Consider the following 27,791-nt stretch of genomic DNA (forward strand, 5'->3'; position numbering starts at 1 on the left):
TTTACGATCCTATTATTAAGAACCAGAGCGTAAAAATAACAATATCAACCAAATTGCGGTTTGTCATTATTTATCCCGTGCTGCGCTTGCCTTACCTCTCCCATGCATGCTGCCGCTGTGCTCTGATTGAATTGCTGTTATTAGTTAAGACTCTACATGTCTGTAATTAGTGCATCAGGATTGAGTCATGGGGAGATCTCGGATGGCTTTGAGGGAGGAGAAAAGAGGAGAGAGGGCTGACAATAATTGGGTTTGTTACATTTGATTGATGCACACTTTTATCCAACTTCTCTTCATTTTTTTTCATGCCAGACTGAAGGATTACAAGCCCCTCTTTAAAAGTTGGAGCTGTAATTAGTTTTCAATGCCTCAGAAATCTGAACTAATCAGAAGAGTTTTTGGCCATTTTGTCAAGACCTCATACTGGTAATAGACTAGTGGTTAAATTCACAGTACATATACAGTGCCTTGCAAAAGTATTCATCCCCCTTGGCGTTTTTCCTATTTTGTTGCATTACAACCTATAATTTAAATGGATTTTTATTTGGATTTCATGTAATGGACATACACAAAATAGTCCAAATTGGTGAAGTGAAATTAAAAAATACTATTTGTTTCATGAAATGTAAAAAAAATACAAACAGAAAAGTTGTGCGTGCATATGTATTGAACCCCTTTGCTATGAAGCCCCTAAATAAGATCTGATGCAACCAATTACCTTCAGAAGTTACCGTAATTTCCGGACTATGAGCCGCTACTTTTTCCCACGCTTTGAACCTCGCGGCTTATACAATGACGCGGCTAATTTATGGATTTTCTTCACAAGATTCATGCCGCCAAAAAACTGAGCACCGTCACATAATGTGACGTAAATCGAGCGCGCTCAAACTTCCCATCATTCTGATTACGGTAGTCATTTTGTCACCCTCATCATGGCAAAGACACGGAGAAATGCATATGATGCAGCTTTCAATTTGAAGGTGATCGATCTGGCTGTTGGAAAAGGAAATAGAGCTGCTGCACGGGAGCTTGGCCTTAATGAGTCTATGATAAGACGTTGGAAACAGCAGCGTGAGGAACGGACTCAGTGCAAAAAGACAACAAAAGCTTTCAGAGGGAAGAAAAGCAGATGGCCCGAACTAGAAATAAATTCATTAGGCCTTAATGAATTTCACATGACTGGGCAGAGGCGTTTTTATATTTTTGTTTAGTATGTTTAGCCATAAACGTAATTGTTTAAAACCTGGATGTTTTGTCATTTTATGAATCATGTCTTACCTTGTTTCAAAGTAGCCTAGCCAAAAAATCTGACCATAGAAATGTTGACGGAATTAGTTTGTAAACACTTCCTCATATGCCATTGAAACCAGCGTTTATCTCATGTTCTAACAACTTTCTTTCGTTGTCCGTTAGCCAAAAGCACAATACTCATATTAGCAACCCATGCTAGTTGTTACATCAATAGTCATATTAGCAACCCATGCTAGTTGTTACATCAATAGTCATATTAGCAACCCATGCTAGTTGTTACATCAATAGTCATGTTAGCAACCCATGCTAGTTGTTGCATCAGTAGTCATGTTAGCAACCCATGCTAGTTGTTGCATCAGTAGTCATGTTAGCAACCCATGCTAGATGTTGCGTCAGTAGTCATATTAGCAACCCGTGCTAGTTGTTGCATCAGTAGTAATATTAGTCAATGATAAGACGTTGGAAACAGCAGCGTGAGGAACTGACTCAGTGCAAAAAGACAACAAAATCTTTCAGAAGGAAGAAAAGCAGATGGCCCGAACTAGAAAATGAGCTTGAAGACTGGGTCAACACACAGAGAGCAGACGGCCGAGGTGTTTCAACTGTGCAGATCCGACTGAAAGCCAAAACAATCGCCACCGCAATGAAGTTTGAGGATTTTAGAGGTGGACCATCGTGGTGTCTAAGATTGAGTCTGTGTCAGCAGCTCCCTCCCGACTACGAGGAAAAAGTTTCAAACTTCCGCAAATTCACTGATGCAAAGATAGCGGAGCATTCCATCGGCCCGCACGACATCATAAATATGGATGAGGTTCCTCTGACGTTTGACCTGCCTCTCACTCGGACTGTCAACAGGAAAGGCGAATCATCCGTCACGCTGAAAACAACTGGGCATGAAAAAACGCAAAGTTCATTTGTTTCAATGTACCGGTAGGCACCTGCGGCTTATAGACATGTGCGGCTTATTTATGTACAAAATACATATTATTTAAAAATTCAGTGGGTGCGGCTTATATTCAGGTGCGCTTAATAGTCCGGAAATTACGGTATGTGACTTAAATAAAGTCCACCTGTGTGCAATCTAGGTGTCGCATGATTTGTCACTTGATCTCAGTATATATACACCTGTTCTGAAAGGCCCCAGAGTCTGCAACACCACTAAGCAAGGGACACCACCAAGAAAACGGCACCATAAAGACCAAGGAGCTCTCCAAACAGGTCAGGGACAACATTGTGGAGAAGTACAGATCAGGGTTGGGTTATAAAAAAATATCCAAAACTTTGAACATCCCACGGAGCACCATTAAATCCATTATTTAAAAAATGGAAAGAATATGGCACCACAACAAACCTGTCAAGAGAGGGCCGCCCACCAAAACTCACAGACCAGGCAAGGAGGGCATTTATCAGAAAAGCAACAAAGAGACCAAAGATAACTCTGAAGGAGCTGCAAAGCCTCACAGCGGAGATTGGAGTATTTGTCCAGAGAACCACTTTAAGCCGTACACTCCACAGAGCTGGGCTTTATGGAAGAGTGACCAGATAAAGGCCATTGCTTAAAGAAAAAAAACAAGCAAACACGTTTATTGTTCGCCAAAAGGCATGTGGGAGACTCTCCAAACATATGGGAGGAGGTACTCTGGTCAGATGATACTAAAATTTAGCTTTTTGGCCATCAAGGAAAATGCTATGTCTGGCGCAAACCCAACACCTCTCATCACTCCGAGAACATGATGGTTTTCATCGGCAGGGACTGGGAAACTGGTATGAAATAGATTACTTTTTAGCGTTATCAAAACCTGTCGTTTGAATCGAAGAGGGCAGTCCATAAGCGCAGATAAAGGATATCAAGGATCTTGTAACGGGTGTCCTCCTCCTCTTCGGAAGAAGAGGAGGAGTAGGGATTGGACCAAAGCGCAGCGTGGAATTTTGACATAACGAAGTTTATTAAAGTAAAGACGAAAAACCGAAAACACTTCAACAAACTACAAAATAACAAAACGACGTAGACAGACCTGAACATGGAACTTACATAAATACACAAAGAACTCACGAACAGGAACAGACTACATCAAAACGAACGAACAAACCGAAACAGTCCTGTGTGGTGCAACATACACAGACACAGAAGACAATCACCCACAAACAAACAGTGTGAACAGCCTACCTTTATATGGTTCTCAATCAGAGGAAACGTCAAACACCTGTCCCTGATTGAGAACCATATAAGGCTAATTACCACTAACCTAAACATAGAAACACAAAACATAGAATGCCCACCCCAACTCACGCCCTGACCAACTAAACACATACAAAAATAACAGAAAACAGGTCAGGAACGTGACAGAACCCCCCCCTCAAGGTGCGAACTCCGGACGCACTACCAAAAGTCTAGGGGAAGGTCTGGGTGGGCATCTGTCCACGGTGGCGGCTCAGGCTCTGGGCGTGGTCCCCATCCCACCATAATAAATCCCCGCTTCTTTATCCCCCTCACAATGACCACCCTCCAAATAACCCCACCTAAATTAAGGGGCATCACCGGGATAAGGAGCATCACCGGGATAAGGAGCAGCACCGGGATAAGGGGCAGCTCCGGACTGAGGGACGGCAGCTCCGGACTGAGGGACGGCAGCTCCGGACTGAGGGACGGCAGCTCCGGACTGAGGGACGGCAGCTCCGGACTGAGGGACGGCAGCACCGGACTGAGGGACGGCAGCACCGGACTGGATGGCGGATCCTGGCTGGCTGGCTCTGGCGGATCCTGGCTGGCTGGCTCTGGCGGATCCTGGCTGGATGACGGCTCTGGCGGATCCTGGCTGGATGACGGCTCTGGCTGGTCATGGCTGGATGACGGCTCTGGCTGGTCATGGCTGGATGACGGCTCTGGCTGGTCATGGCTGGATGACGGCTCTGGCTGGTCATGGCTGGATGACGGCTCTGGCTGGTCATGGCTGGATGACGGCTCTGGCTGGTCATGGCTGGATGACGGCTCTGGCTGGTCATGGCTGGATGACGGCTCTGGCTGGTCATGGCTCGCTGACGGCTCTGGCTGGTCATGTCTGGCGGAAGGCTCTGGCTGATCCTGTCTGACGGAAGGCTCTGGCTGATCCTGTCTGGCGGAAGGCTCTGGCTGATCCTGTCTGGCGGAAGGCTCTGGCTGATCCTGTCTGGCGGAAGGCTCTGGCTGATCCTGTCTGGCGGAAGGCTTTGGCTGCTCCTGTCTGGCGGAAGGCTCTAGCGGCTCCTGTCTGGCGGAAGGCTCTAGCGGCTCCTGTCTGGCGGACGGCTCTGTAGGCTCATGGCAGACGGGCGGCTTTGCAGGCTCATGGCAGACGGGCGGCTTTGAAGGCTCAGTACCGACGGGCAGTTCATACGACGCTTGGCAGACGGACAGTTCAGACGGCGTTGGGCAGACGGGCAGTTCAGGCGCCGCTAGGCAGACGGGCAGTTCAGGCGCCGCTGGGCAGACGGGCAGTTCAGGCGCCGCTGGGCAGACGGCAGACTCTGGCCGGCTGAGACGCACTGTAGGCCTGGTGCGTGGTGCCGGAACTGGAGGTACCGGGCTAAGGACACGCACCTTCAGGCTAGTGCGGGGAACAACAACAGGGCACACTGGACTCTCAAGGCGTACTATAGGCCTGGTGCGTGGTACCGGCACTGGTGGTACCGGGCTGAGGGCACGCACATCAGGGCGAGTACGGGGAGAAGGAACAGTGCGTACAGGGCTCTGGAGACACACAGGAGGCTTGGTGCGTGGTGTAGGTACTGGTGGTACTGGGCTGGAGACACGCACCATAGGGCTAGTGCGTGGAGGAGGAACAGGGCTCTGGAGACGCACTGGAAACCTGGTGCGTGGTGTAGGCACTGGTGGAACTGGCCTGGAGCGGGGAGGTGGCGCCGGAAATACCGGACCGTGCAGGCGTACTGGCTCCCTTGAGCACTGAGCCTGCCCAACCTTACCTGGTTGTATGCTCCCCGTCGCCCGACCAGTGCGGGGAGGTGGAATAACCCGCACCGGGCTATGTAGGCGAACCGGGGACACCATGCGTAAGGCTGGTGCCATGTAAGCCGGCCCGAGGAGACGTACTGGTGGCCAGATATGTAGGGCCGGCTTCATGACATCCGGCTCAATACTCAATCTAGCCCTGCCAGTGCGGGGAGGTGGAATAACCCGCACCGGGCTATGCACACGTACAGGAGACACCATGCGCTCTACTGCGTAACACGGTGTCTGCCCGTACTCTCGCTCTCCACGGTAAGTACAGGGAGTGGGCGCAGGTCTCCTACCTGACTTCGCCACTCTCCCTTTTAGCCCCCCCCCCAAGACATTTTTGGGGTTTACTCACAGGCTTCCTACCGCGTCGTCGTGCTGCCTCCATTCGCCGGTATCCCTCCTCGCACTGCGCCAGAGAATCCCAGGCGGGCTCCGACACTCGCCCTGGGTCGATCGCCCACCTGTCGATCTCCTCCCACGTAGTGTAGCCCAGATCCTTCTCCTGCTTCCGAGCTAGCTCATCGAAACGCCGCCTCTCTGCTTTCGCTGCCTCCAGCTCAGCTTTGGGGCGGCGATATTTTCCTGGTTGAGCCCAGGGTCCCTTTCCGTCCAATATTTCCTCCCAAGTCCACGAGTCCTGGTTCTTTGGCCGCTGCTGCTGGTTCCTCTCACGCTGCTTGATCCATGGTAGGTGGGTGGTTCTGTAACGGGTGTCCTCCTCCTCTTCGGAAGAAGAGGAGGAGTAGGGATTGGACCAAAGCGCAGCGTGGAATTTTGACATAACGAAGTTTATTAAAGTAAAGACGAAAAACCGAAAACACTTCAACAAACTACAAAATAACAAAACGACGTAGACAGACCTGAACATGGAACTTACATAAATACACGAAGAACTCACGAACAGGAACAGACTACATCAAAACGAACAAACAAACCGAAACAGTCCCGTGTGGTGCAACATACACAGACACAGAAGACAATCACTCACAAACAAACAGTGTGAACAGCCTACCTTTATATGGTTCTCAGAGGAAACGTCAAACACCTGTCCCTGATTGAGAACCATATAAGGCTAATTACCACTAACCTAAACATAGAAACACAAAACATAGAATGCCCACCCCAACTCACGCCCTGACCAACTAAACACATACAAAAATAACAGAAAACAGGTCAGGAACGTGACAGATCTGGAAGGAATCTGTATGAAGGAATGGTCCAAGATCCCTCCCAATGTGTTCTCGCTTTCTCTGAGCAATTGTATTAGTATAAAATAATATAATTTTCAAAATAAATGTGCATACAATATAGCTCAGTATTTGAATTATTTATTTTATACAGTCATTACTGCTCACCTTTACCAGGGGTGTCAATTATTTCAGACCCCACTGTATACAACCCTATGGAATCATTCTCACCTAGGACACCAATCATAGTAGTGGACATAAACAGATCCCAAGTCCTTTTGGCTACACTAGAGAATCCACCTCACCCGGGGCACCAATTGTAGTAGTCCTATATCCCCGTTTCCCCTGTGGGAGGGGCTTTTAGTATGCCAGACATGAGGAACAATTAATTGAACCCGAATTTGATATGAGACTTTTATTTACTAATGAGAGATATTGGGAGGAGAGAGAGGGGAGGAGGGAGGGAGTAGATAGAGGAAGAAGAATAGGGAGAGAGAGAGAGAGAGAGAGAGAGAGAGAGAGAGAGAGAGAGAGAGAGAGAGAGAGAGTAGCCATAATATGACATTTGTAGTGTCTCTATTCCTTTGGAATGTTTAATGTACATTTTTTATTGTTTATTTCACTTTTGTTTATTATCTAGTTCACTTCCTTTGGCAATTTAAACATGTTTCCCATGCCAATAACGCCCTTTGAATTGAATTGAGAGAGAGAGAGAGAGCGAGAGAGAGAGAGAGAGGGAGAGAGAGAGAGAGAGAGAGAGAGAGAGAGAGAGAGAGAGAGAGAGAGAGAGAGAGAGAGAGAGAGAGAGACTATGAAAGTTAGACTTAATATGAATATGTTATGTGCTCAGATCTAGATCTGTGCTTCTAACCTTTGTGTTATCGGTATTCTATGGCTTTTGATGGACTGTGAGAGAATGCAAACACACACACACACACACACACACTCATACAAGCAATGCAAACAAGCTGTCGATAGCCTCACAGTATAATAATGATCATGAATGAGACAGATGTGAAAAACTCAATAATTACCTCACACTGACAAATAACTACTGTAAAGGTTCATTAAGCTAAATGACGGTATAATCAACAATAAGTAGGTAGTGCAACACTATATCCTGTTGATTACCTGTTCTACCCATCATCTGTCAAACATGTCTCTCTGGCTCTGCACACCTGTAATGGCTGGGGGATCAGCTATATATGAATTTTATTATAAACCCTTTTCCCCGTTCAGCGGAATCGGATTTTACACAACGCTCCAAGGGTAAGGAGTTGTTACTAAGGTAACAGGTGATGGGAATCTAAATAAATGAATTGACAAATCAGCCTTTCAAGCTTATTTACTTTATTTCGTTGTCTTTTCATACACTTCATAGCTCCTCTTTTGGTTTCTTTAGTCAAAGCACAGACACTCAAGTCGCTGAATTTCTTCACTAACCAACTTGTTTCAAATATACACTAGATTACCAAAATTATGTTGACACTCATTCCAAAATCATGGGCATTAATATGGAGTTGGTCCCCCCTTTGCTGCTATAACAGCCTCCACTCTTCTGGGAAGGGTTCTACTAGATGTTGGAACATTGCTGCAGGACTTACTTCCATTCAGCCACAAGCGCATTAGTGAGGTCGGACACTGATGTTGTGTGATTAGGCCTGGCTCACAGTCAGCGTTCCAATTCCTCCCACAGGTGTTTGATGGAGTTGAGGTCAGGGCTCTGTGCAGGCCAGTCAAGTTCTTCCACACCGATCTCGACAAACCATTTCTGTATGGACCTCGCTTTGTGCAAAGGGACATTGTCATGCTTAAGTAGGAAAGGTGCCTTCCCCAAACTGTTGAATCATCCAGAATGTCATGGGTTCACAGAATAATCCAGAATGTCCCCCGATCCTCAAAAAGTTCTACAGCTGCACCATCCTGACCGGTTGCATCACCACCTGGTATGGTAGCTGCTCGGCATCTGACCGTAAGGCACTACAGAGGGTACTACGGCCCTGTACATCACTGGGCCCAAGCTTCCTGCCATCCAGGACTCCAAGACTCGTCACCCAAGTCATAGACTGTTTTCTCTGCTACCGCGCGGCAAGCGGTACCAGAGCGCCAAGTCTAGGACTAAAAGCTCCTTAACAGCTTCTACCCCCAAGCCATAAGACTACTGAACAATTAATCAAATGGCCACCAAATTATTTACATTGAACCCCCCTTACCTCGACTAACCTGTAACCCTGCACATTGACTCGGTACCGGTACCCCCTGTATATAGCCTCATTATTGTTTTTTCATTGTGTTACTTTTTTTATTATTCTTTACTTTAGTTTATTTGGTAAATAAACTAAATATTGAACTGCTCTGTTGGTTAAGGGTTTGTAAGTAAGCATTTCACGGTAAGGTCTAAACATGTTGTATTCGGCACGTGACAAGTTTGATTTGATTGTATGCTGTATCGTTAAGATTTATATTCAACTGGAACTAAGGGGTCTAGCCCAAACCATGAAAAACCGTTCTTCGGGCATCCGCTAAACTCAGATTCGTCTGTCGAACTGCCAGATGGTGAAGCGTGATTCATCACTCCAGAGAACACGTTTCCACTGCTCCAGAGTCCAATGGTGGTGAGCTTAACACCACTCCAGCCGATGCTTGGCATTGCGCATGGTGATGTTAGGCTTGTGTGCGGTTGCTCGGCAATGGAAACCCATTTCTTGAAGCTCCCGACTAACAGTTATTGTGCTGATGTTCCTTCCAGGGGCAATTTGGAACTCGGTAGTTAGTGTTGCAACCGAGGACAGACAATTTTTACGCGCAACGTGCTTCAGCACTCGGCGGTCCCGTTCTGTGAGCTTGTGTGGCCTACCACTTCTCGGCTGAGCCGTTGTTGCTCCTAGACATTTCCACTTCACAATAACAGCACTTACAGTTGACCGGGGCAGCTCTAGCAGGGCAGGAATTAGACAAACTGACTTGTTGGAAAGGTGACATCCTATGAAGGTGCCACATTGAAAGTCACTGAGCTCTTCAGTAAGGTAATTCTACTGTGAATGTTTGTCTATGGAGATTGCATGGCGGTGTGCTCAATTTTAAAAATCTGTCAGCAACGGGTGTTTCTGAAATAGCCGAATCCACTAATTTGAAGGGGTGTCCACATACTTTTGTATATATAGTGTATATTTCATAAATAGGGTTTCTGTTGTATTAGTTGATTATTTTAAAATTGCTCATCATCATTTCTAGTTTGACCATTATAAGAGTTTAACTTTTATTAGGCAGTAGTCCTATGTGTTCCATGACTTTTATTAGGCAGTAGTCCTATGTGTTCCATTTTTTGATTAGGCAGTAGTCCTATGTGTTCCATGACTTTTATTAGGCAGTAGTCCTATGTGTTCCATGACTTTTATTAGGCAGTAGTCCTATGTGTTCCATGACTTTGATTAGGCAGTAGTCCTATGTGTTCCATGACTTTGATTAGGCAGTAGTCCTATGTGTTCCATGACTTTTATTAGGCAGTAGTCCTATGTGTGCCATGACTTTGATTAGGCAGTAGTCCTATGTGTTCCATGACTTTTATTAGGCAGTCGTCCTATGTGTTCCATGACTTTGATTAGGCAGTAGTCCTATGTGTTCCATGACTCCACATCACACGTGTGACATTTTGCCACTGATAAGGTTGCACTATGCTCTTTTTCACTTTAGAAATGGTGCAGCTGATGTGAAAAGGCTTCTTCTCTGACACATTACATACATACAACACAAAGAATCACACCCTGGAACCAATCGTAGTAGTGCTCGCCAACAGATCACACCTCCTATAGCCTTGTTTCCCCTGTGGGATGAGTTCATCTCTGCCAATAGGTATTTAGTATGCCAGACATAAAGAACATTTAATTGAAACAGAATTTGATATGAGACTTTTATTTAGTACGGTTGCGTGATCTATGAGTCGCCGATCGGGTTGAATTAAAAGGTACAAATCCACACGCTCTGTCGAGCTCCCCGAGGATCAAAGGAGTCACAAATGAGGAGAGAGAGAGAGAGAGAGAGAGAGAGAGAGAGAGAGAGAGAGAGAGAGAGAGAGAGAGAGAGAGAGAGAGAGAGAGAGAGAGAGAGAGAGAGAGAGAGAGAGAGAGAGAGAGAGAGAGAGAGAGAGAGAGAGAGAGAGAGAGAGAGAGAGAGAGAGAGAGAGAGAGAGAGAGAGAGAGAGAATCAGCTTTGCATTATATAATAAACCCTTTTCTCCATATAGCGCAATCTGATTTTTCTGATTTTTTCACAGTGCTTCAAGTGCCCAATGATAAGGAGTTGTTACTAAGGTAACAGGTAAAGGGGATCTAAATAAATGAATAGACTAGTCAACCTTTCAAGCTTATTATCTACTTTCTATGCTGTCTCTTCATATACTCTTCATGGCTATTCAAGGTACAGACATTCAAGCAACTCTTTATCTTCACTAATTGACTTTGAAATCAGAATTATTTCAAATAAATTTAATAAACATCATATATACTCTAGTATTAATTAGGTACTTCGCAATTGTTCATAATTATTTATAGTTTGACCATTTCCGATTCTTAGAGTTAAACTTTGATTAAGCAGTGAGCCTATGGGAAGTCTTCCATGACTTTACATGACACGTAGAGAGCACTGAGTGGGTTCTCTTGTTCTTTTCTCTAGGCGGTAGCCTCGTAGCATACTGGCCCAATCATTATACAACTAAAATAAATGCTCAAATGAGCCAGTATGATTGGGACACATTATTTTCATTGGGACACATAATCCATTTTAGAAGAATCAAGGTGATTTTGCATTCAAGGGTTAGTGACTCTCCAGATCAGCAGTATAAAATACAGAAGTACTTTAATGAGGTTTGCTATACAGAGATAGCTAGCTAGTCTGTTTAGATTTTCTTTCCTCTAGTTCTCCATCTGCGGGGGATCACAACACGAGACAGGATCAGAAGGTGGCATGTAAGACCTTGTAGCGTGTAGCTAGCGTGTAACGTTGTCAGACACTTCCTGTGGCTCTGACCTCAGCCCTCCCCCCACACACACACACAAAGCGTGTCTGCACAAACACATGCGCACGCAGGCACCCATACACGGACACTGTGTTTATACGATTAATTGGGATTAAAGCGCTGTTATCCACTCATAATTCAATTTCCAGGGAAGAACATTTCCACAGAATGTATTCAGGACCACATTGAAAATAATATAATCATGGTGAAAAATCAGTGTTGTATAATACTTTCATTTGTTGTCCTATGGACAGACAGGCAGACTAATAAAACAGTGTTAGGTGTTAATTGGCCCACTGCCTGTTTATGATAATTACACTCCTTCACAGTTGACAGAAGGTGAGAGGTTATACGCTGCTAACGGGCTGACAATAGCTACATTGTGCTCATTGTGCTAGATAATACATATTCCAATGAAAAACATGGCAGCACTGAGAAAGAGGCCTATTCAGAGAGAGGAGATTACAGTTTATGTCTAACAGTGGGAGGGGGGCTAAAGGCCTGTCCACGTCCATTACAAACAAACGTTATTAGCATGCTGGGGCATTCATGTATGTTACAATTGATGTCCTCATGGGTGAATGTTTTACATTGGTAATTATTGTTGACTACTCGTTAGCCCCTATCTTTGTTGTATGAGAAGTTGTGGTTCTGCCTTCTTAACCTTTTACTGCAGTGGGCTAAATCAGGGTCACACAGAGTGTTTCTTGGTAGTCGTAAACAAACCTACTTTGAAACCAAAGTATACACCTCACATACATGGTTATGGGCTTAAAAAAAAGACACCTGTACCCTGTCAGATATAGAGTTGAAATGTATAGTTGTTTTTGTTAGCATCCCAATAATACACTTTAAATACATCACAGAAGACTGAAATATAACAAAGACATTTGACATAGAAACACCAGATTTCCGGCTGTTAAAAAAATATACATATACACCTAAATTATAGGCCAGTTTTATTGCTTCTTTAATCAGGACAACAGTTTTCAGCTGTGCTAACATAAGTGCAAAAGGGTTTTCTAATGATCAATTAGCCTTTTAAAATGATAAACTTAGATTAGCTAACACAACGTGCCATTGGAACACAGGACTGATGGTTTCTGATAATGGGCCTCTGTACGCCTATGTAGATACTCCATTAAAAGTCAGCCGTTTCCAGCTACAACAGTCATTTATAATATTAACAATGTCTACACTGTATTTCTGATCAATTTGATGTTATTTTACTGGACAAAAAATGTGCTTTTCTTTCAAAAACAAGGACATTTCTAAGTGACCCCAAACTTTTGAACGGTAGTGTATATAAATAATAACATTCCACCCATGAGGCCACTAGTCATTTGACTGCATGAAAGAGCTACAGCAGGGTATTTGATTTAAACGTAAAATGTTCAATTCTCTGTTAGGTTTATAGTAGCTTTATAGAAGCTTTTCGGTCGCCTTTGTCAGTGTCTTCTCTCTCTTTGTCTCTCTCTCTCTCTCGCTCTCTTTCTCTTTCTTTCTCTCTCTCTCCACCTGCTCTGATGTCTAGATGTTCTTAATTGGTGTACTAAATCTTTCCCCCTTTCAAATACTGTACATCAAATACTTTCTGAGTACACTGCACAGAGGCCATGTCTGCTTCAAAGTTAAACTTCAGGTGGCTTTGCCAGACTACCCATAATGCATCGCACCTTTATGCCCTTAAATGCCCTCCTCTTTTTAGCTGGCTCAACACCACTCCTCTGACTAGGTTATAAACAGAGAGAGGAGGAGAGAGGAGAGCTGCTGACAAGGTCTATAGATAGATAGAGAGGGTGGGAATGTTTAAAAGGACCAATACAGGATACAAGAGAGAAAGAGAAAGCTAGTGAGGAAGATAGAAAGTGATGGAGGGAGAGAGAGAGAGAAAACGAGGGGGAGAAAGAGAGAGAAAGAGATATCTCTTTGAGTTGAATAGCAGATCATTAGGCTAGTCGGCTATATTATTGATCCCTTTCAATTTCCTGACAGAAGATTGTTGGAGTGGTCAGAGAATAATCTCACCAAACCAAAACAATTAGTTATATCACTCGGTATGTACAATGCATTCAGAGAGTATTAAGACCCGTTGACATTTTCCACATTTTGTTACGTCACAACCTTATTCTAAAATGTATTCCATTGTTATCATCAATCTACACCAATATCCCATAATGACAAAGAGAAAACAGTAAAAAATATATTATAATAATAAAAATCATACTGAAATATGAAATATGACATTTACATACGTTTTCAGACCCTTTACTCAGTACTTTGTTTAAGAACCTTTGGCAGTGATTACAGCCTTTAGACTGTATGATGCTACAAGCTTGGCACACCTGTATTTGGGGAGGTTCTTCTATTCTTCTCTGCAGATCCTCACAAGCTCTGTCAGGTTGGATGGGGAGTGTCGCTGCACAGCTATTTTCATATCTCTCTAGCGATGTTCAATCGGGTTCAAGTCCGGTCTCTGGAAGGGCCACTCAAGGACATTCAGAGACTTGTACCGAAGCCACTCCTGTGTTGTTTTGGCTGTGTGCGTACCGTCATTGTCCTGTTGGAAGGTGAACCTTCGCCCCAGTCTGGAGCAGGTTTTCAGCAAGGATCTCTCTGTACTTTGCTCCATTCATCTTTCCCTCGATCCTGACTAGTCTCCCAGTCCCTGCCGCTGAAAAACATCCCCACAGCATGATGCTGCCACCACCATCCTTCATCGGGATGGTGCCAGGTTTCCTTCAGACATGGCGCTTGGCATTCAGGCCAAATAGTTCAATCTTGGTTTCATCAGACCAGAGAGTCTCATATCTCATGGTCTGAGAGTTCTTTAGGTGCCTTTTGGGAAACTCCAAGTGGACTGTCGTGAGCCTTTTACTGAGGAGTGGCTTCTGTCTGGCTACTCTACCATAAAGGCCTGATTGGTGGAGTGCTGCAGAGATGGTTGTCCTCCTGGAAGGTTCTCCTATCTCCACAGAGGAACTCTGGAGCTCTGTCCCAGTGACCATCGGGTTCTTAGTCACCTCCCTGACCAAGGTCCTTCTCCCCCGATTGCTCAGTTGGTGAGTCTTGGTGGCTCCAAACTTCTTCCATTTAAGAATGGAGGCCAATGTGTTATTGGGGACCTTCAATGCTGCAGGAATGTTTTGGTACCCTGCCCCAGAGCTGTGCCTCGACACAATCCTGTCTGAGCTTCCTTTGGCCTCATGGCTCATGGCTTGCTCTGACATGCGCTGTCAACTTTGGGAGCTTATGTGTGGTGTGTGCCTTTCCAAATCATGTCCAATCAATTTAATTTAACACAGGTGAACTCTAATCAAGTTGTAGAAACATCTCAAGGATGATCAATGGAAACAGGATGCACATGAGTCTCTTAAGCAAAGAGTCTGAGTACTTATGTAAATAAGGTATTTCTTTTTTAAATGTTTTATACATTTGCAAAAATGTCTAAAAACCTGTTTTCGCTTTGTCATTATGGGGTACTGTGTGTAGATTGATGAGGGGGGAAAAAACAATGTAATACATTTTAGAATAAGGCTGTAACGTAACAAAATGTGAGAAAAGTCAAGGGGTCTGAATACTTTCCGAATGCAATGTATATGATGTTTTGCTACTGTTTTGCACACTATGTGCTCTGTCTGTTGTATGTTGGATAGCCTCAGTGTGTCACAGCCTTTCACCTCATAGCCTCAGACTGAAGAGATTTTTCAAGGTCTAAGACTTTCAGATATTACTCTAAAACACCCTTCAGGAATGGAAACTTGGATGACAAATTCTTTATTGGGAGAAAGACAATAGACATGCAGCTTGACCCACTAAAGAATCCAATACTGGACGATGTCTCAATGCAATGTCAGTAATTCATTAGTTCTAATGTCGGTCTCTCTCTTTGTGTTTAGATGAGTCAGTGTGAAAGGAAAGCATATGTGTGGGTTTGAAAAACAGACCAACATGCACAGTCATTCACTCTCAGTCTGTATAGCAGCACGGCTCCGTTTCCATGGTGATACACACATACTTAAACAGGGCTTCCAGATTCTAACAGCTTGGTGGCTTATTTGACAGAGATCTGGTGGAATAGAAGACACTTGTGCTGCTTTTTTAGAAGATAAAGGCCCAGTAGACCATGTGCACACTATTTCTGACCTGCTGTGTGTGTGTGTGTGTGTGTGTGTGTGTACATACATGCCTCTGTGAAGAGGGAACGCAACACCCTGCTACAACTCAACTCCCCGTGAAGTGAAAGAGGTATGGACTGTAGGTGTGAGAAAGGACAACAAAAGGCAGAATTGACCGTTTACTAGGATTTTATTCCTTTACACGGTAATATGGGGAAAAGGGGCTGGACGGAACCAAAGCAAAGAAAGTAAATGTCAAAGCTCCCTCTCCTACCTTACCTGCCTACCCACTACTTACCTAACTTAGCACCATCTGGTGCGCTAACCAAAATACAGGGGGTGGTCCGCCCAGGTCTTACCTAGTGTGCCTAGACAGTGAATATACTACGGGTATATGTATGCCCGCGGGCCTCTCGCCTAAGCACTCCCTAGGTGCCTTCCCCTTCCCCCCTGGGAACAAATGAAACAGAATAACAAACAATTACTCAAACAAACTAAGAAACCAAGGACATCAAATAAGCTCTATCTGATAATGCAACAAATTAACACAGTACATAGCAAATCGCTTTCTGATAAATAATCAACACTATATAACCCTCAGCTCCCTGAAAAACAACCAACACAGTTCTCAGCAATTGAATTCCCTATATCCCAATCAATTTCTCTCTGCATTCCTCCTCAGCAAAAATCTCTCACAATCAATCTTTCTGCAATCTCCTCAGCCTGCAATGATCTAAGCCTGCCTATGAACTCTGCCTGCAATGATCTCTCTTCTGAACAACAGAACACTGGCTTTTATAGCTTCAGAAGGCATTGGTAATTGGAGACAGCTGCGTCCTGACGAGGGGGCGGGGTCAGCTCCAATTAGCCATGGAGTCGACCAATCAGCTGCTTGGGGTGAATTCAGGAAGCCATCTCCTGAAACACACACTTAAATACACAAACTACAACACAGAAACTGGGGAATGTAACAGTGTGTGTGTGTGTGTGTGTGTGTGTGTGTGTGTGTGTGTGTGTGTGTGTGTGCACATGCTTGTGGTTGTCTATTCTCATCATCACACAAGTCCCTCTCGAATTGAGCCATAATGTGGACAGTACTTTTTTGAATCATTCTTTCATCAAGATGCCTTGTATAGCACCCTACAGTAGGTGTGCTCAGGCACTGTCAGATACTATATGTAACAGCTAGATTGTCTGTGACTGTCTAAAAGCATGACATTGTCAAGCAATGGCAGTGGCTGATATGAATTCTGAATATGTAGAGGCTGTTATAGACTGAGAATGAGAAGTGTTTGGGGGCGAAGGGCGATATAACCCTGTTTTACAGTATATTTACCAATAGCAGTGGTGTGAAGTACTTAAGTTAAAATACTTTAAAGTACTACTTAAGTAGGTTTTTTTGGTGTCTGTACTTTACTATTTATATTCTTGACAAGTCTTACTTTTACTTCACTATATTCCTAAAGAAAATAATGTACTTTTTAATCCATAAATTTTCCATGTCATCCAAAAGTACTTGTTACATTTTGAATGGACAGGAAACTGACCCAATTCACGCACTTATCAAGAGAACATCTTTGGGAATCTCTATTGCCTCTGATTTGGTGGACTCATTAAACACAACAGCTTCATTTGTAAATGATGTCTGCGTGTTGTAGTGTGCCCTTGGCTATCCGTAAATAATACCAAAAAACAGAAAATTGTGCTGTCTGGTTTGCAAAATATAAGCAATTTTTAATGATTTATACTTTTACTTCTACTTTTGATACTTAAGTATATTTTTTCAGTTACATTTTTTTTATACTTAAATATATTTAAAACCAAATACTTTTACACTTTTACTTGAGTCATTTTCTAGTAAGGTATTTTTTCTTTTTTAAGTATGACAATTGGGTACTTTTTCCACCACTGACCAATATATGCTACTATATGTGTTAGCACATTCTTGTTCTCATAAAATCTCTGAGCCAGTAAAATGTGTGAAAGCTGGTTGAGATCTGACATGATTTTGTTTGTACCTTGGCATGCCACAATTATATGGTAAACAACACCTGTTTGATAATATATTCTCTGCCTGATTTTACTGAGAGAGATGGGGTAGAAGGGAGAGAGGGATGGAACGAGAGAGAGAGAGATGAGAGAGAGATATAGTGGAGAAAGGGTGAGTGGGGTAGAGAAAAAGAGAGAGAGAGTGAGAGGCAGTGAACGAGATAGAGCGGGAAGAGGATGAGGGGATCGAGAGAGTGAAAGAGGACATTAGTCATCTCCCCAGCTGTTAGTACTAACAAAGAGGATGTGCTGGCTCCTGTTCTTTTGTGTCAGTTTATCAGCATCTCTGATCTTATTTACAAAGCATCTGATGGCCTGAGAGCCAGGGACAGGGACAGACCCCCAGCCAGCACGTTCAGCCTTAGAGGAGAGGAGGGGAGGACCGAGTCAGAGATATGGAGGATTATCTCTTATTATGCTTCCATCACTCCATGTACCTTGTGCCACGTTTTTGAGACTGCATCCCAATACTCCACAGACACACATGCGTACACACACACACACACACACACACACACACACACACACACACACACACACACACACACACACACACACACACACACACACACACACACACACACACACACACACACACACACACACACACACACACACTAACACACACAGACACACAACCACACACTAACACACACAGACACACACACACACGCACACTGACACACCACACACACACCCTCCTGGTTTTAGCAGCAGTGGTCCTTCCCCCTCTGTTCCCCTCCCTCTCTCCTGTAGCTAGTGTGTTTCCAGGCACGTCAGGCTCAAAGCCTATCTCACACATCACGCAAACTCCCAGAAAGGCCTTATCAGAGTGGAAAAGATACTAATCCTTACCTCCAGAGACTGATCCAGTGTTCCTCCACCCCTGTCCTCTCTCCAACCTAACAGGTGGAGCCCTATGTGATGTTCAAGAAGTCGGACAAGCCCCTTTACGGTAACGACCGCTTTGAGGGTTACTGCATCGACCTGCTGAGGGAGCTGGCTAGCATCCTGGGGTTCACCTACGAGTTGCGTCTGGTGGAGGACGGCCGCTACGGGGCCCAGGACGAGACCACGGGCCAGTGGAACGGCATGGTCAAGGAGCTGATCGACCATGTGAGTCTGGACCTACCTCACTACTCGGAAATTATCTATGTAAATTATTCAAGTTTAATTAATGAGGTGGTAAACAGCTAGAGGGCGTGGGAGGGTATGTATTTTGTCTGATGTGTGTGTGACAAGGGTTGGTATAGTTGCATTTTGTATGACAAACATGTTTTTGGCTTAGAGAGAGAGGGAGAGAGACCATGACAAAGAAATAGAGAAATAGAGAGGTAGAGAGAGAGAGAGAGAGAGAGGTAGAGAGAGACAGAGAGAGAGGTAGAGAGAGAGAGAGGGGTAGAGAGAGAGAGAGAGAGGTAGAGAGAGAGAGAGAGGTAGAGAGAGAGAGAGGTAGAGAGAGAGAGAGAGAGAGAGGTAGAGAGAGAGAGAGGTAGAGAGAGAGAGAGAGAGAGAGAGAGAGGTAGAGAGAGAGAGAGAGAGAGAGAGAGAGAGAGAGGTAGAGAGAGAGAGAGAGAGAGGTAGAGAGAGAGAGGTAGAGAGAGAGAGAGAGGGAGAGAGAGAGAGAGAGAGAGGTAGAGAGAGAGAGAGAGGTAGAGAGAGAGAGAGAGGTAGAGAGAGAGAGAGAGAGAGAGAGAGAGAGAGAGAGAGAGAGAGAGAGAGAGAGAGAGAGAGAGAGAGAGAGAGAGAGAGAGAGAGAGAGGTAGAGAGAGAGAGAGAGAGGTAGAGAGAGGTAGAGAGAGAGAGAGGGAGAGAGAGAGGTAGAGAGAGAGAGAGAGAGAGGTAGAGAGAGAGAGAGAGAGAGAGAGAGAGAGAGAGGTAGAGAGAGAGAGAGAGAGAGAGAGAGAGAGAGAGAGAGAGAGAGAGGTAGAGAGAGAGAGGTAGAGAAAGAGAGAGGTAGAGAGAAAGAGAGAGGTAGAGAGAGAGAGAGAGAGGTAGAGAGAGAGAGAGGTAGAGAGAGAGGTAGAGAGAGAGAGAGAGAGAGAGAGAGAGAGAGAGAGAGAGAGAGAGAGAGAGAGAGAGAGAGAGAGAGACATCAGCTTCATACTCATTCCTGACTGGGTGTACAGCATGGATTCTGGCTTGACTTGTTTCCACTGCAGAGCTTATTAAAACAAACAAGCACACACACACACAAACACACACACACACACACTCTCACACATACACACTGCCCACGGACTATATCATTACGTTTGACAAAGTAAGACCACGATTGTATAAGCTGTGCACAGGCAGGCAGAAAAATAACAGGCTCGCCAATGCTCAATATCTGACCCCATTAAATAACACCACATCTCCCTCAACTGTGGTACACTGGACCGACGGCCATGTTTGTTTTGATCATGCGGAGGCTGGAGGGAGAGGGATCCCAGGGATTTGACACACACAGGGCACAATTCCTGCGAGGTGATTGGAGCTTTGGCCGTTATGTAGATATAGACCCACCTATCAATTCAATTCAATTTAAGGGGCTTTATTGGCATGGGAAACATATGTTAACATTGCCAAAGCAAGTGAGGTAGATAATATACAAAAGTGAAATAAACAATAAAAATGAACAGTAAACATTCCACTCACAGAAGTTCCAAAAGAATAAAGACATTACAAATGTCATATTATGTCTATATACAGTGTTGTAACGATGTACAAATGGGTAAAGTACAAAAGGGAAAATACATCTCTAGACAGCAAACGATGCATCCCAAATTGCACCCTATTTCCTACATGCTGTAGTGCACTACTTTTGACCAGAGCCCTAACGTAGTGCACTATATAGGGAATAGGGCGGCATTTGGGACTCATAAATACTGTAGGCAGGCAGGATCTGTGGTGGACAAAACAGACAGTAATTGGCCTGGACAACCCTTCACAGGAGTCTACACTAGCTCGGCTCTCCAGGACATGGTGAATTGAGCTGAAGAAGCTGAACATATCCAATCAAATGGAGTTGAAGGAAATCACTGGTGCTCTCTGACTAATGCTTAGTGTCATAGAACTAGAGTAGTGTAGATGAACCAGGATACATTCAGTTGAAATAGGACCTAGACATGAGCTACATTAAGTGATCTAAATCGTATTGCATCACGTCATTTGGTCTTAAATGACATGGAACAGATAAAGACAGCCTACCTCATATGACTACAGATGATGTCCTGTTTAATATCAGAAATCGTTCTTCATATGTTGTAGTGGCTGGGGGGGACAAACAGGATATTTCATTGTGAAATGATGTTTCTGACCTTGCTGTCAGTGTTTAGCATGTACCTGTGTCACAATGGAGCCGCAGATTGATCAACCACACAGAGGTTTAACCCCACATAGAGAGACCGGATTGGTTGGGACGTTTCGGATGTGTTTGAAAGGTCAAGCTCAACATACTGTATTGACATGAAAGAAGGACTCGCACTCTGAGCCATGGCGGAGGGATACGTATGGATGGAATATGAGTGATGAGGCTGTGGAAGAATGTAGATAAAAAAGTAGAACCCCTGATTCAGTGTTGTGAAGAAATAGGGTTGTTATGAAATAACAACTAAATATGATCCTCTCTGATCAGAGACACAATATAACATGTAGATGTCTGTGTTCTTATGAGTATGGCGATGGTTGAACGTTATCTTATTTTCTGGGAACAATTTCTTCCATCGCTCACGCCCTCCCTCCTCCTCCCAGACACTCCTCTGCCCTGGTGACTGTGGTCGATAGGACCATCCATCCTCTGGGGTAGAGGGAGGGGGGGTTGCCTTAGTTTAGGTTCAACGTCAGACAAGGAAAGGATGTATGTGAGATGGAGGGATAGAAAGAGAGTATAAAATGGGAGGGGGGTTGTGAGGGAGAGAGTGTGTGGAGGAGCGAGCGCAAGGGAGAGAGGGAGAGAGAGAGACGGAGAGGGAGAGAGAGATGGAGAGGGAGGGAGAGACGGAGAGGGAGGGAGGGAGAGAGAGAGAGAGAGAGAGGGAGACAGAGAGCAGGGGAGAGGGAGAGAGAGAGAGAAAGAGGGAGACAGAGAGCAGGGGAGAGGGAGAGAGAGAGAGAGAGAGAGAGAGAGAGAGGGAGACAGAGAGCAGGGGAGAGGGAGAGAGAGAGAGGGAGACAGAGAGCAGGGGAGAGGGAGAGGGAGAGAGAGAGAGAGAGGGAGAGAGAGAGAGAGAGAGAGAGAGAGAGAGAGAGAGAGAGAGAGAGAGAGAGAGAGAGAGAGAGAGGGAGAGAGAGAGAGAGAGAGAGAGAGAGAGAGAGCAAGAGCAAGAGCTAGAAGGGCTCTAAATTTCCTCCTAAGTGCCGTGGGACAGACTCTGTGATGTGTAAAGGCCCTGTTTTCTTAATTTGATTGGCTCTAAACGCTTCCTGCGCCCCTGACTTACAGCCTATCGCTCTTCCCTTTAATGTTGTCTGTTGACAGAAAGCTGATCTGGCAGTGGCTCCCCTGGCCATCACCTACGTGAGGGAGAAGGTCATCGACTTCTCCAAGCCCTTCATGACACTGGGGATAAGTATCCTCTACCGCAAGCCCAATGGAACCAACCCTGGGGTCTTCTCCTTTCTCAACCCCCTCTCACCCGATATCTGGATGTATATTCTGCTGGCTTACTTGGGTGTCAGTTGTGTGCTGTTTGTCATAGCCAGGTAACATGTCAGTTCCAGTGATCACCGACAATTCATTCACACACTATTATATGCTAACGTCTTAATTATTTAACCTTGCTCCATCTGACTAACAGGATAATCTCTCGGTGATTATGTTACGATCTTGACACTAAGTGGACAATATCTGATAGTTTATCGTCACCTACTTACTCAGATGACACAGACTTTATAGCCAAAACTCAGAAACACATTCACTCAAACTTTTAATAATGCAACCAAGTTTGAAGAAAAAGGTACACAGATAAAAGTCTATATATCTGGGGAAAGTAGATGTTCCAGCACACAAAGACAGTTCCCTTCCAGCCTTCTCTCCCAGTATAATGGAGGGAGGGCTGAGTGTTACCTATCGGCAGGCAGGCAGCTGCTGTTAAGTGATTCCTGGGCAGTCTCTGTGTCTCCACACATCACTGCTGTTCCCTGGTCTGCCACAACTATCTGCTGCTCAGGAGATAATGCACACAAACACAAACCTTACGATCAGAGAAGTTAAACCAGCCGTTTCAGGACTGTGTGTGTGCGGTATGTGTATGTGTGTGTATGTATGGTACCAGTCAGAAGTTTGGACACACCTACTCATTCCAGGGTTTTTCTTTATTTTTACTATTTTCTACATAGTGAAGACATCAACACTATGAAATAACACATATGGAATCATGTAGTAACCAAAAAAGTGTTAAACAAAAATATATTTTATATTTGAGGTTCTTCAAAGTAGCCACCCTTTGCCTTGATGACAGCTTTGCACACTCTTGGCATTCTCTCAACCAGCTTCACCTGGAATGCTTTTCCAACTTATGCTGAGCATTTGTTGGCTGCTTTTTCTTCACTCTGCGGTCTAACTCATCCCAAACCATCTCAAATGGGTTGAGGTCGGGTGCTTATGGAGGCCAGGTCATCTGATGAAACACTTCATTATATCGATATATATAAAATAAAGAAAAACCCTTGAAAGAGTACAGTAGGTGTCCAAACATTTGACTGGTATTGTATGTGTGTATGTATGTGTGTGTGTGTATGTGTGTATGTATGTGTGTGCTCGTTGGTGTGAACGGCTGCTGCCCCCCTTTTCCCTGTTGTCTCCAGTGTCTCAAAGTCACTACTGTCTTTTCTTTTCTGTTTTTTTCTCCACCTTGCCTCAAACATACCAAGTGATAGAATCTACATAGGAATAATATCAGCTCAGTAAGAACCTGCTAGTTATGACAGTGACTTAGAAAAAGGACAGAGGTGGCTGACAATTTAAAAAGCTTGATAATTTGTAAGGTTGATCACTTGTTTGTCCAGTATAGAGAGAGTCTGGGTTTTTGTAGGATTATTGGAGAAGCGAAGAGAGGGTATGAAGAGTGAGGATTTTATGTTTGTTGTCAGGAGGCGAGGTCAGCTGGTGTGTGTTAGATCTTAAGGTCAGCTGGTGTGTGTTAGATCTTGAGGTCAGCTGGTGTGTGTTAGATCTTGAGGTCAGCTGGTGTGTGTTAGATCTTGAGGTCAGCTGGTATGAGTTAGATCTTAAGGTCAGCTGGTGTGTGTTAGATCTTGAGGTCAGCTGGTGTGTGTTAGATCTTGAGGTCAGCTGGTGTGTGTTAGATCTTGAGGTCAGCTGGTGTGTGTTAGATCTTGAGGTCAGCTGGTGTGTGTTAGATCTTGAGGTCAGCTGGTGTGTGTTAGATCTTGAGGTCAGCTGGTGTGTGTTAGATCTTGAGGTCAGCTGGTGTGTGTTAGATCTTGAGGTCAGCTGGTGTGTGTTAGATCTTGAGGTCAGCTGGTGTGTGTTAGATCTTGAGGTCAGCTGGTGTGTGTTAGATCTTGAGGTCAGCTGGTGTGTGTTAGATCTTGAGGTCAGCTGGTATGAGTTAGATCTTAAGGTCAGCTGGTGTGTGTTAGATCTTGAGGTCAGCTGGTGTGTGTTAGATCTTGAGGTCAGCTGGTGTGTGTTAGATCTTGAGGTCAGCTGGTGTGTGTTAGATCTTGAGGTCAGCTGGTGTGTGTTAGATCTTGAGGTCAGCTGGTATGTGTTAGATCTTGAGGTCAGCTGGTGTGTGTTAGATCTTGAGGTCAGCTGGTGTGTGTTAGATCTTGAGGTCAGCTGGTGTGTGTTAGATCTTAAGGTCAGCTGGTGTGTGTTCGATCTTGAGGTCAGCTGGTGTGTGTTAGATCTTGAGGTCAGCTGGTGTGTGTTAGATCTTAAGGTCAGCTAGTATGAGTTAGATCTTGAGGTCAGCTGGTGTGTGTTAGATCTTGAGGTCAGCTGGTGTGTGTTAGATCTTGAGGTCAGCTGGTATGTGTTAGATCTTGAGGTCAGCTGGTGTGTGTTAGATCTTGAGGTCAGCTGGTGTGTGTTAGATCTTGAGGTCAGCTGGTGTGTGTTAGATCTTGAGGTCAGCTGGTGTGTGTGTTGTCAAACTCATCAGTATTAGTTGATTGGCTAGTTATCAGCATCTGAACCTGTGCACACGTTGGGTCAGCATAGCCCTCTGATACCTAATAACTGTCTGTGTCCGAAATGGCACCATATTTCTTATATAATGCACTACTTTTGGTCTGGGCCCATGGGGCTCTGGTCAAAAGAAGTGCACTATATAAGGAATAGGGTGCCATTTCAGCTTCAGTCACTGGTCCACTGGTGTAGAATAGGCCAGTCCTATAGGAACTTTAGCATAACGTTTACAGAGAAATTGTCAAGGCTGTGGGTAACTGGTGAAAGGAGGCGCAGGAGAGCTGAGATGTGTGGACAAGGTATTTAATACAAGATAACACCAGTATAAAACACTATACTAGGGTGCAGGAAAAATACCGGTACCACGAAATAAACGGGCATAATAACAAAACCCGGCAACAAAATACCAGCCGTCAGATACAGCCTTCATAATAAAACAAACACGCACACTAACATGTGCGAAACCAGAGGTTTAAATAATGAACATGTAATGGGGGAATTGAAACCAGGTGTGTAAAAAACAAAGACAAAACAAATGGAAAATGAAAAGTGGATCGGTGATGGCTAGAAGGCCGGTGACGTCGACTGCCGAACGCCGCTCGAACAAGAAGAGGGACCTACTCCGGCGGAAGTCGTGACAAAACGCTAACATTTTATTGAAATATTAAATCATGATGTAGTGTAGAAGATTTAAATGTAATTTAGCTTTTACATGTGATCAACAGTTTTGTGTTGACATTTTATATTGATGGATACCATATTGGTTAGTATGATTTTTGACGCTCTTATCGCTCTTTTTGACGCTCTTTTTGACGCTCTTATCCAGAGCGGCTTACAGTTATTGTGTTCATCTTAAGATAGCTAGGTGGGACAACTACATATCACAGTCATAGTAAGTACTATTTTATTCAATAAGGTAGCAAAGTCAGAGCTAGTAAGAGGGAAAAAAGGGAGGTACCAGTGTTAGTTCACAAAATGCTTTTTGGTGTGTGTGTGTGGGGGGGGGGCAGAGTACTCAGGTTGGGGTGTAGGGTTTGATCATCAGAGCCTGAAAGTAGAGAGGGGCAGTTCCTCTTGCTGCTCCACAGACAAGCACCATGGTCTTGTATCTCTCCCCTTGATCTGGTTGCTCTCACCTGACTAGGGCCGGCGTTTGAGGCACGCTGGAGAAGAAGACAAAGAAAAGTTGATGTTAACTCTAAAACTTTTGGGGAACGTAACTCTTTGAGTTGTACACCCAATAGTTTTACAGTTAATACATGTGTGTTTTCCAATGTTACTGGCGATATGATCACACAAGAGAATAAAACGCTGCAACTGTCATCTAAGTTGGTTCAGAATATGCACCTATCTTTTAAAAATAATCACAGTAAGTAAGTGTTGTTGGGTAAGTGTTAAAATATCCCTTTCCCTCTGTTTAGACACTAGGCATGGTAGGGCTTCGGTAGCATGCATGTACTGTACAGTGTAGTGGCACAAACCTCAGTCGTTCTCTGGAAAGGTAACTAAGCTAACTGTACATATATATGTGTGTGTACACATTTTATCTATGTATGCTTGTGTGTGTGTGTTTTGCATGTGTCAGGGGGTTTATGCTACTGTGTGTGTGTGTGTGTGTGTGTGTGTGTGTGTGTGTGTGTGTGTGTGTGTGTGTGTGTGTGTGTGTGGGTGTGTGTGTGTGTGTGTGTGTGTGTGTGTGTGTGTGTGTGTGTGTGTGTGTGTGTGTGTGTGTGTGTGTGTGTGTGTGTGTGTGTGTGTGTGTGTGTGTGTGTGAATGCTGTATGGTATGGTGACATTATAAGGACTGGTTTAGGCTTCCCCTAGGCAAACTGATCTACATGCCATATTTAGAAACACTGTCAGGATAAGGTTGGAAAACCACAACATTACTGTATTTACATGATTTAATAAGATACCCTTCTCATATCACCAGCTGTTGTTGTTTTTGTTGTTGTTGTTGCTTGTGGTAGGTGTTCTTGTTGTTGTTTTCCTCTAATATCTTTCCTACACTGTTCCTTCTTCCTTTGTTATGTAGGTGATGAAATGAAACATCTGAAACAGTCTCTATTGTACATCCCACCACCTCCACACCATCTCTGTGCATTATCGCCTTGTTACAGTTTGGGGGAATCTAATTTCCTGCCTCCTCCTTATCAAATGAAATTTAAAAAGATAAAAACTTGCAGAGGAGCGAATGAGCTCGCTTATCGTCAACAATTTATCCAAACATTTATGCAGGATTCTCTCTCTTTCTGTCGGCCAATCTTTTAATTATGTAGTCTCCTACTATTGTTACATCTTGTTGTCACATTCTTGGTGGATAGAAGACGGCCTCAATATAATACAGTCTCTCCTTCGTTTGTGTTACTGTGAAACAGAGTATATCATATGTTCAATACACAGTCTAACACCGTCTGCTTCGTTAACTGCAACATGTTACAACATGCTCATATAACAGGCACATTTCCCATCCCTTATTCTACATTTGTAGAGGGGGAACGGATGTAATGGAATTTCTATTAGACTCTTCTGCATTTCTCCTCCATTACTACAATGAGAGTCTCAGTATGCTCTCAAAAGCCCCATGTAAAACAATTTGTCGGCCTCTCAATGCTACACTACAGATATAGATTTTTTATCATCCTGGAAATAGAAGCAAACAACAGCATTTGACTGAGCTTTTCTGATTGGTTGCAAGGTTTGTTTTTCCAATCCGTATGGAATAGTCTACGGCAACAGCCCCATTCTAATGCTGTTGATTGCTTGGAAGGTTCATATGAAGCCTATAGAGATATATAGCCATGTCTTTTCCCCAGTCATTTAGAATTGAAGAGACTAGACCAGCAACGGCCCCTTTCTAGCCCTCTCTCTGTGTTCATTCTTCTCCCCTGACATTGGTGTTATCAGGCGTATCATCTGTTGAGTTTTCAGCAGGATGACCCTATAAAATGATAAAAGCCTGACATTGTTTCTTCTCTGCTGCTGTTCCCTTCTTGCCTGCATGTCTGCCCTCCACCCTCCCGCCCGTCTGTCTGTG

The 27,791-nt window shown here is 44.3% G+C and overlaps 1 protein-coding gene across 1 annotated transcript in view; it reads left to right on the forward strand.

The window, feature by feature from the left end:
• The window catches only part of LOC120031313 (glutamate receptor ionotropic, kainate 2), a 284,742-nt gene that overhangs the window by 163,816 nt on the left and 93,135 nt on the right, over positions 1-27,791 (forward strand). Inside the window, exons 10-11 of the mRNA XM_038977019.1 lie at positions 18,523-18,729; positions 22,076-22,299. Coding sequence (XP_038832947.1) covers positions 18,523-18,729; positions 22,076-22,299 — 431 coding nt within the window. The remainder of the gene's footprint in view (positions 1-18,522; positions 18,730-22,075; positions 22,300-27,791) is intronic.

The sequence above is a fragment of the Salvelinus namaycush genome, chromosome 37 (assembly GCF_016432855.1).
Source record: "Salvelinus namaycush isolate Seneca chromosome 37, SaNama_1.0, whole genome shotgun sequence".
NCBI lineage: Eukaryota > Metazoa > Chordata > Actinopteri > Salmoniformes > Salmonidae > Salvelinus > Salvelinus namaycush.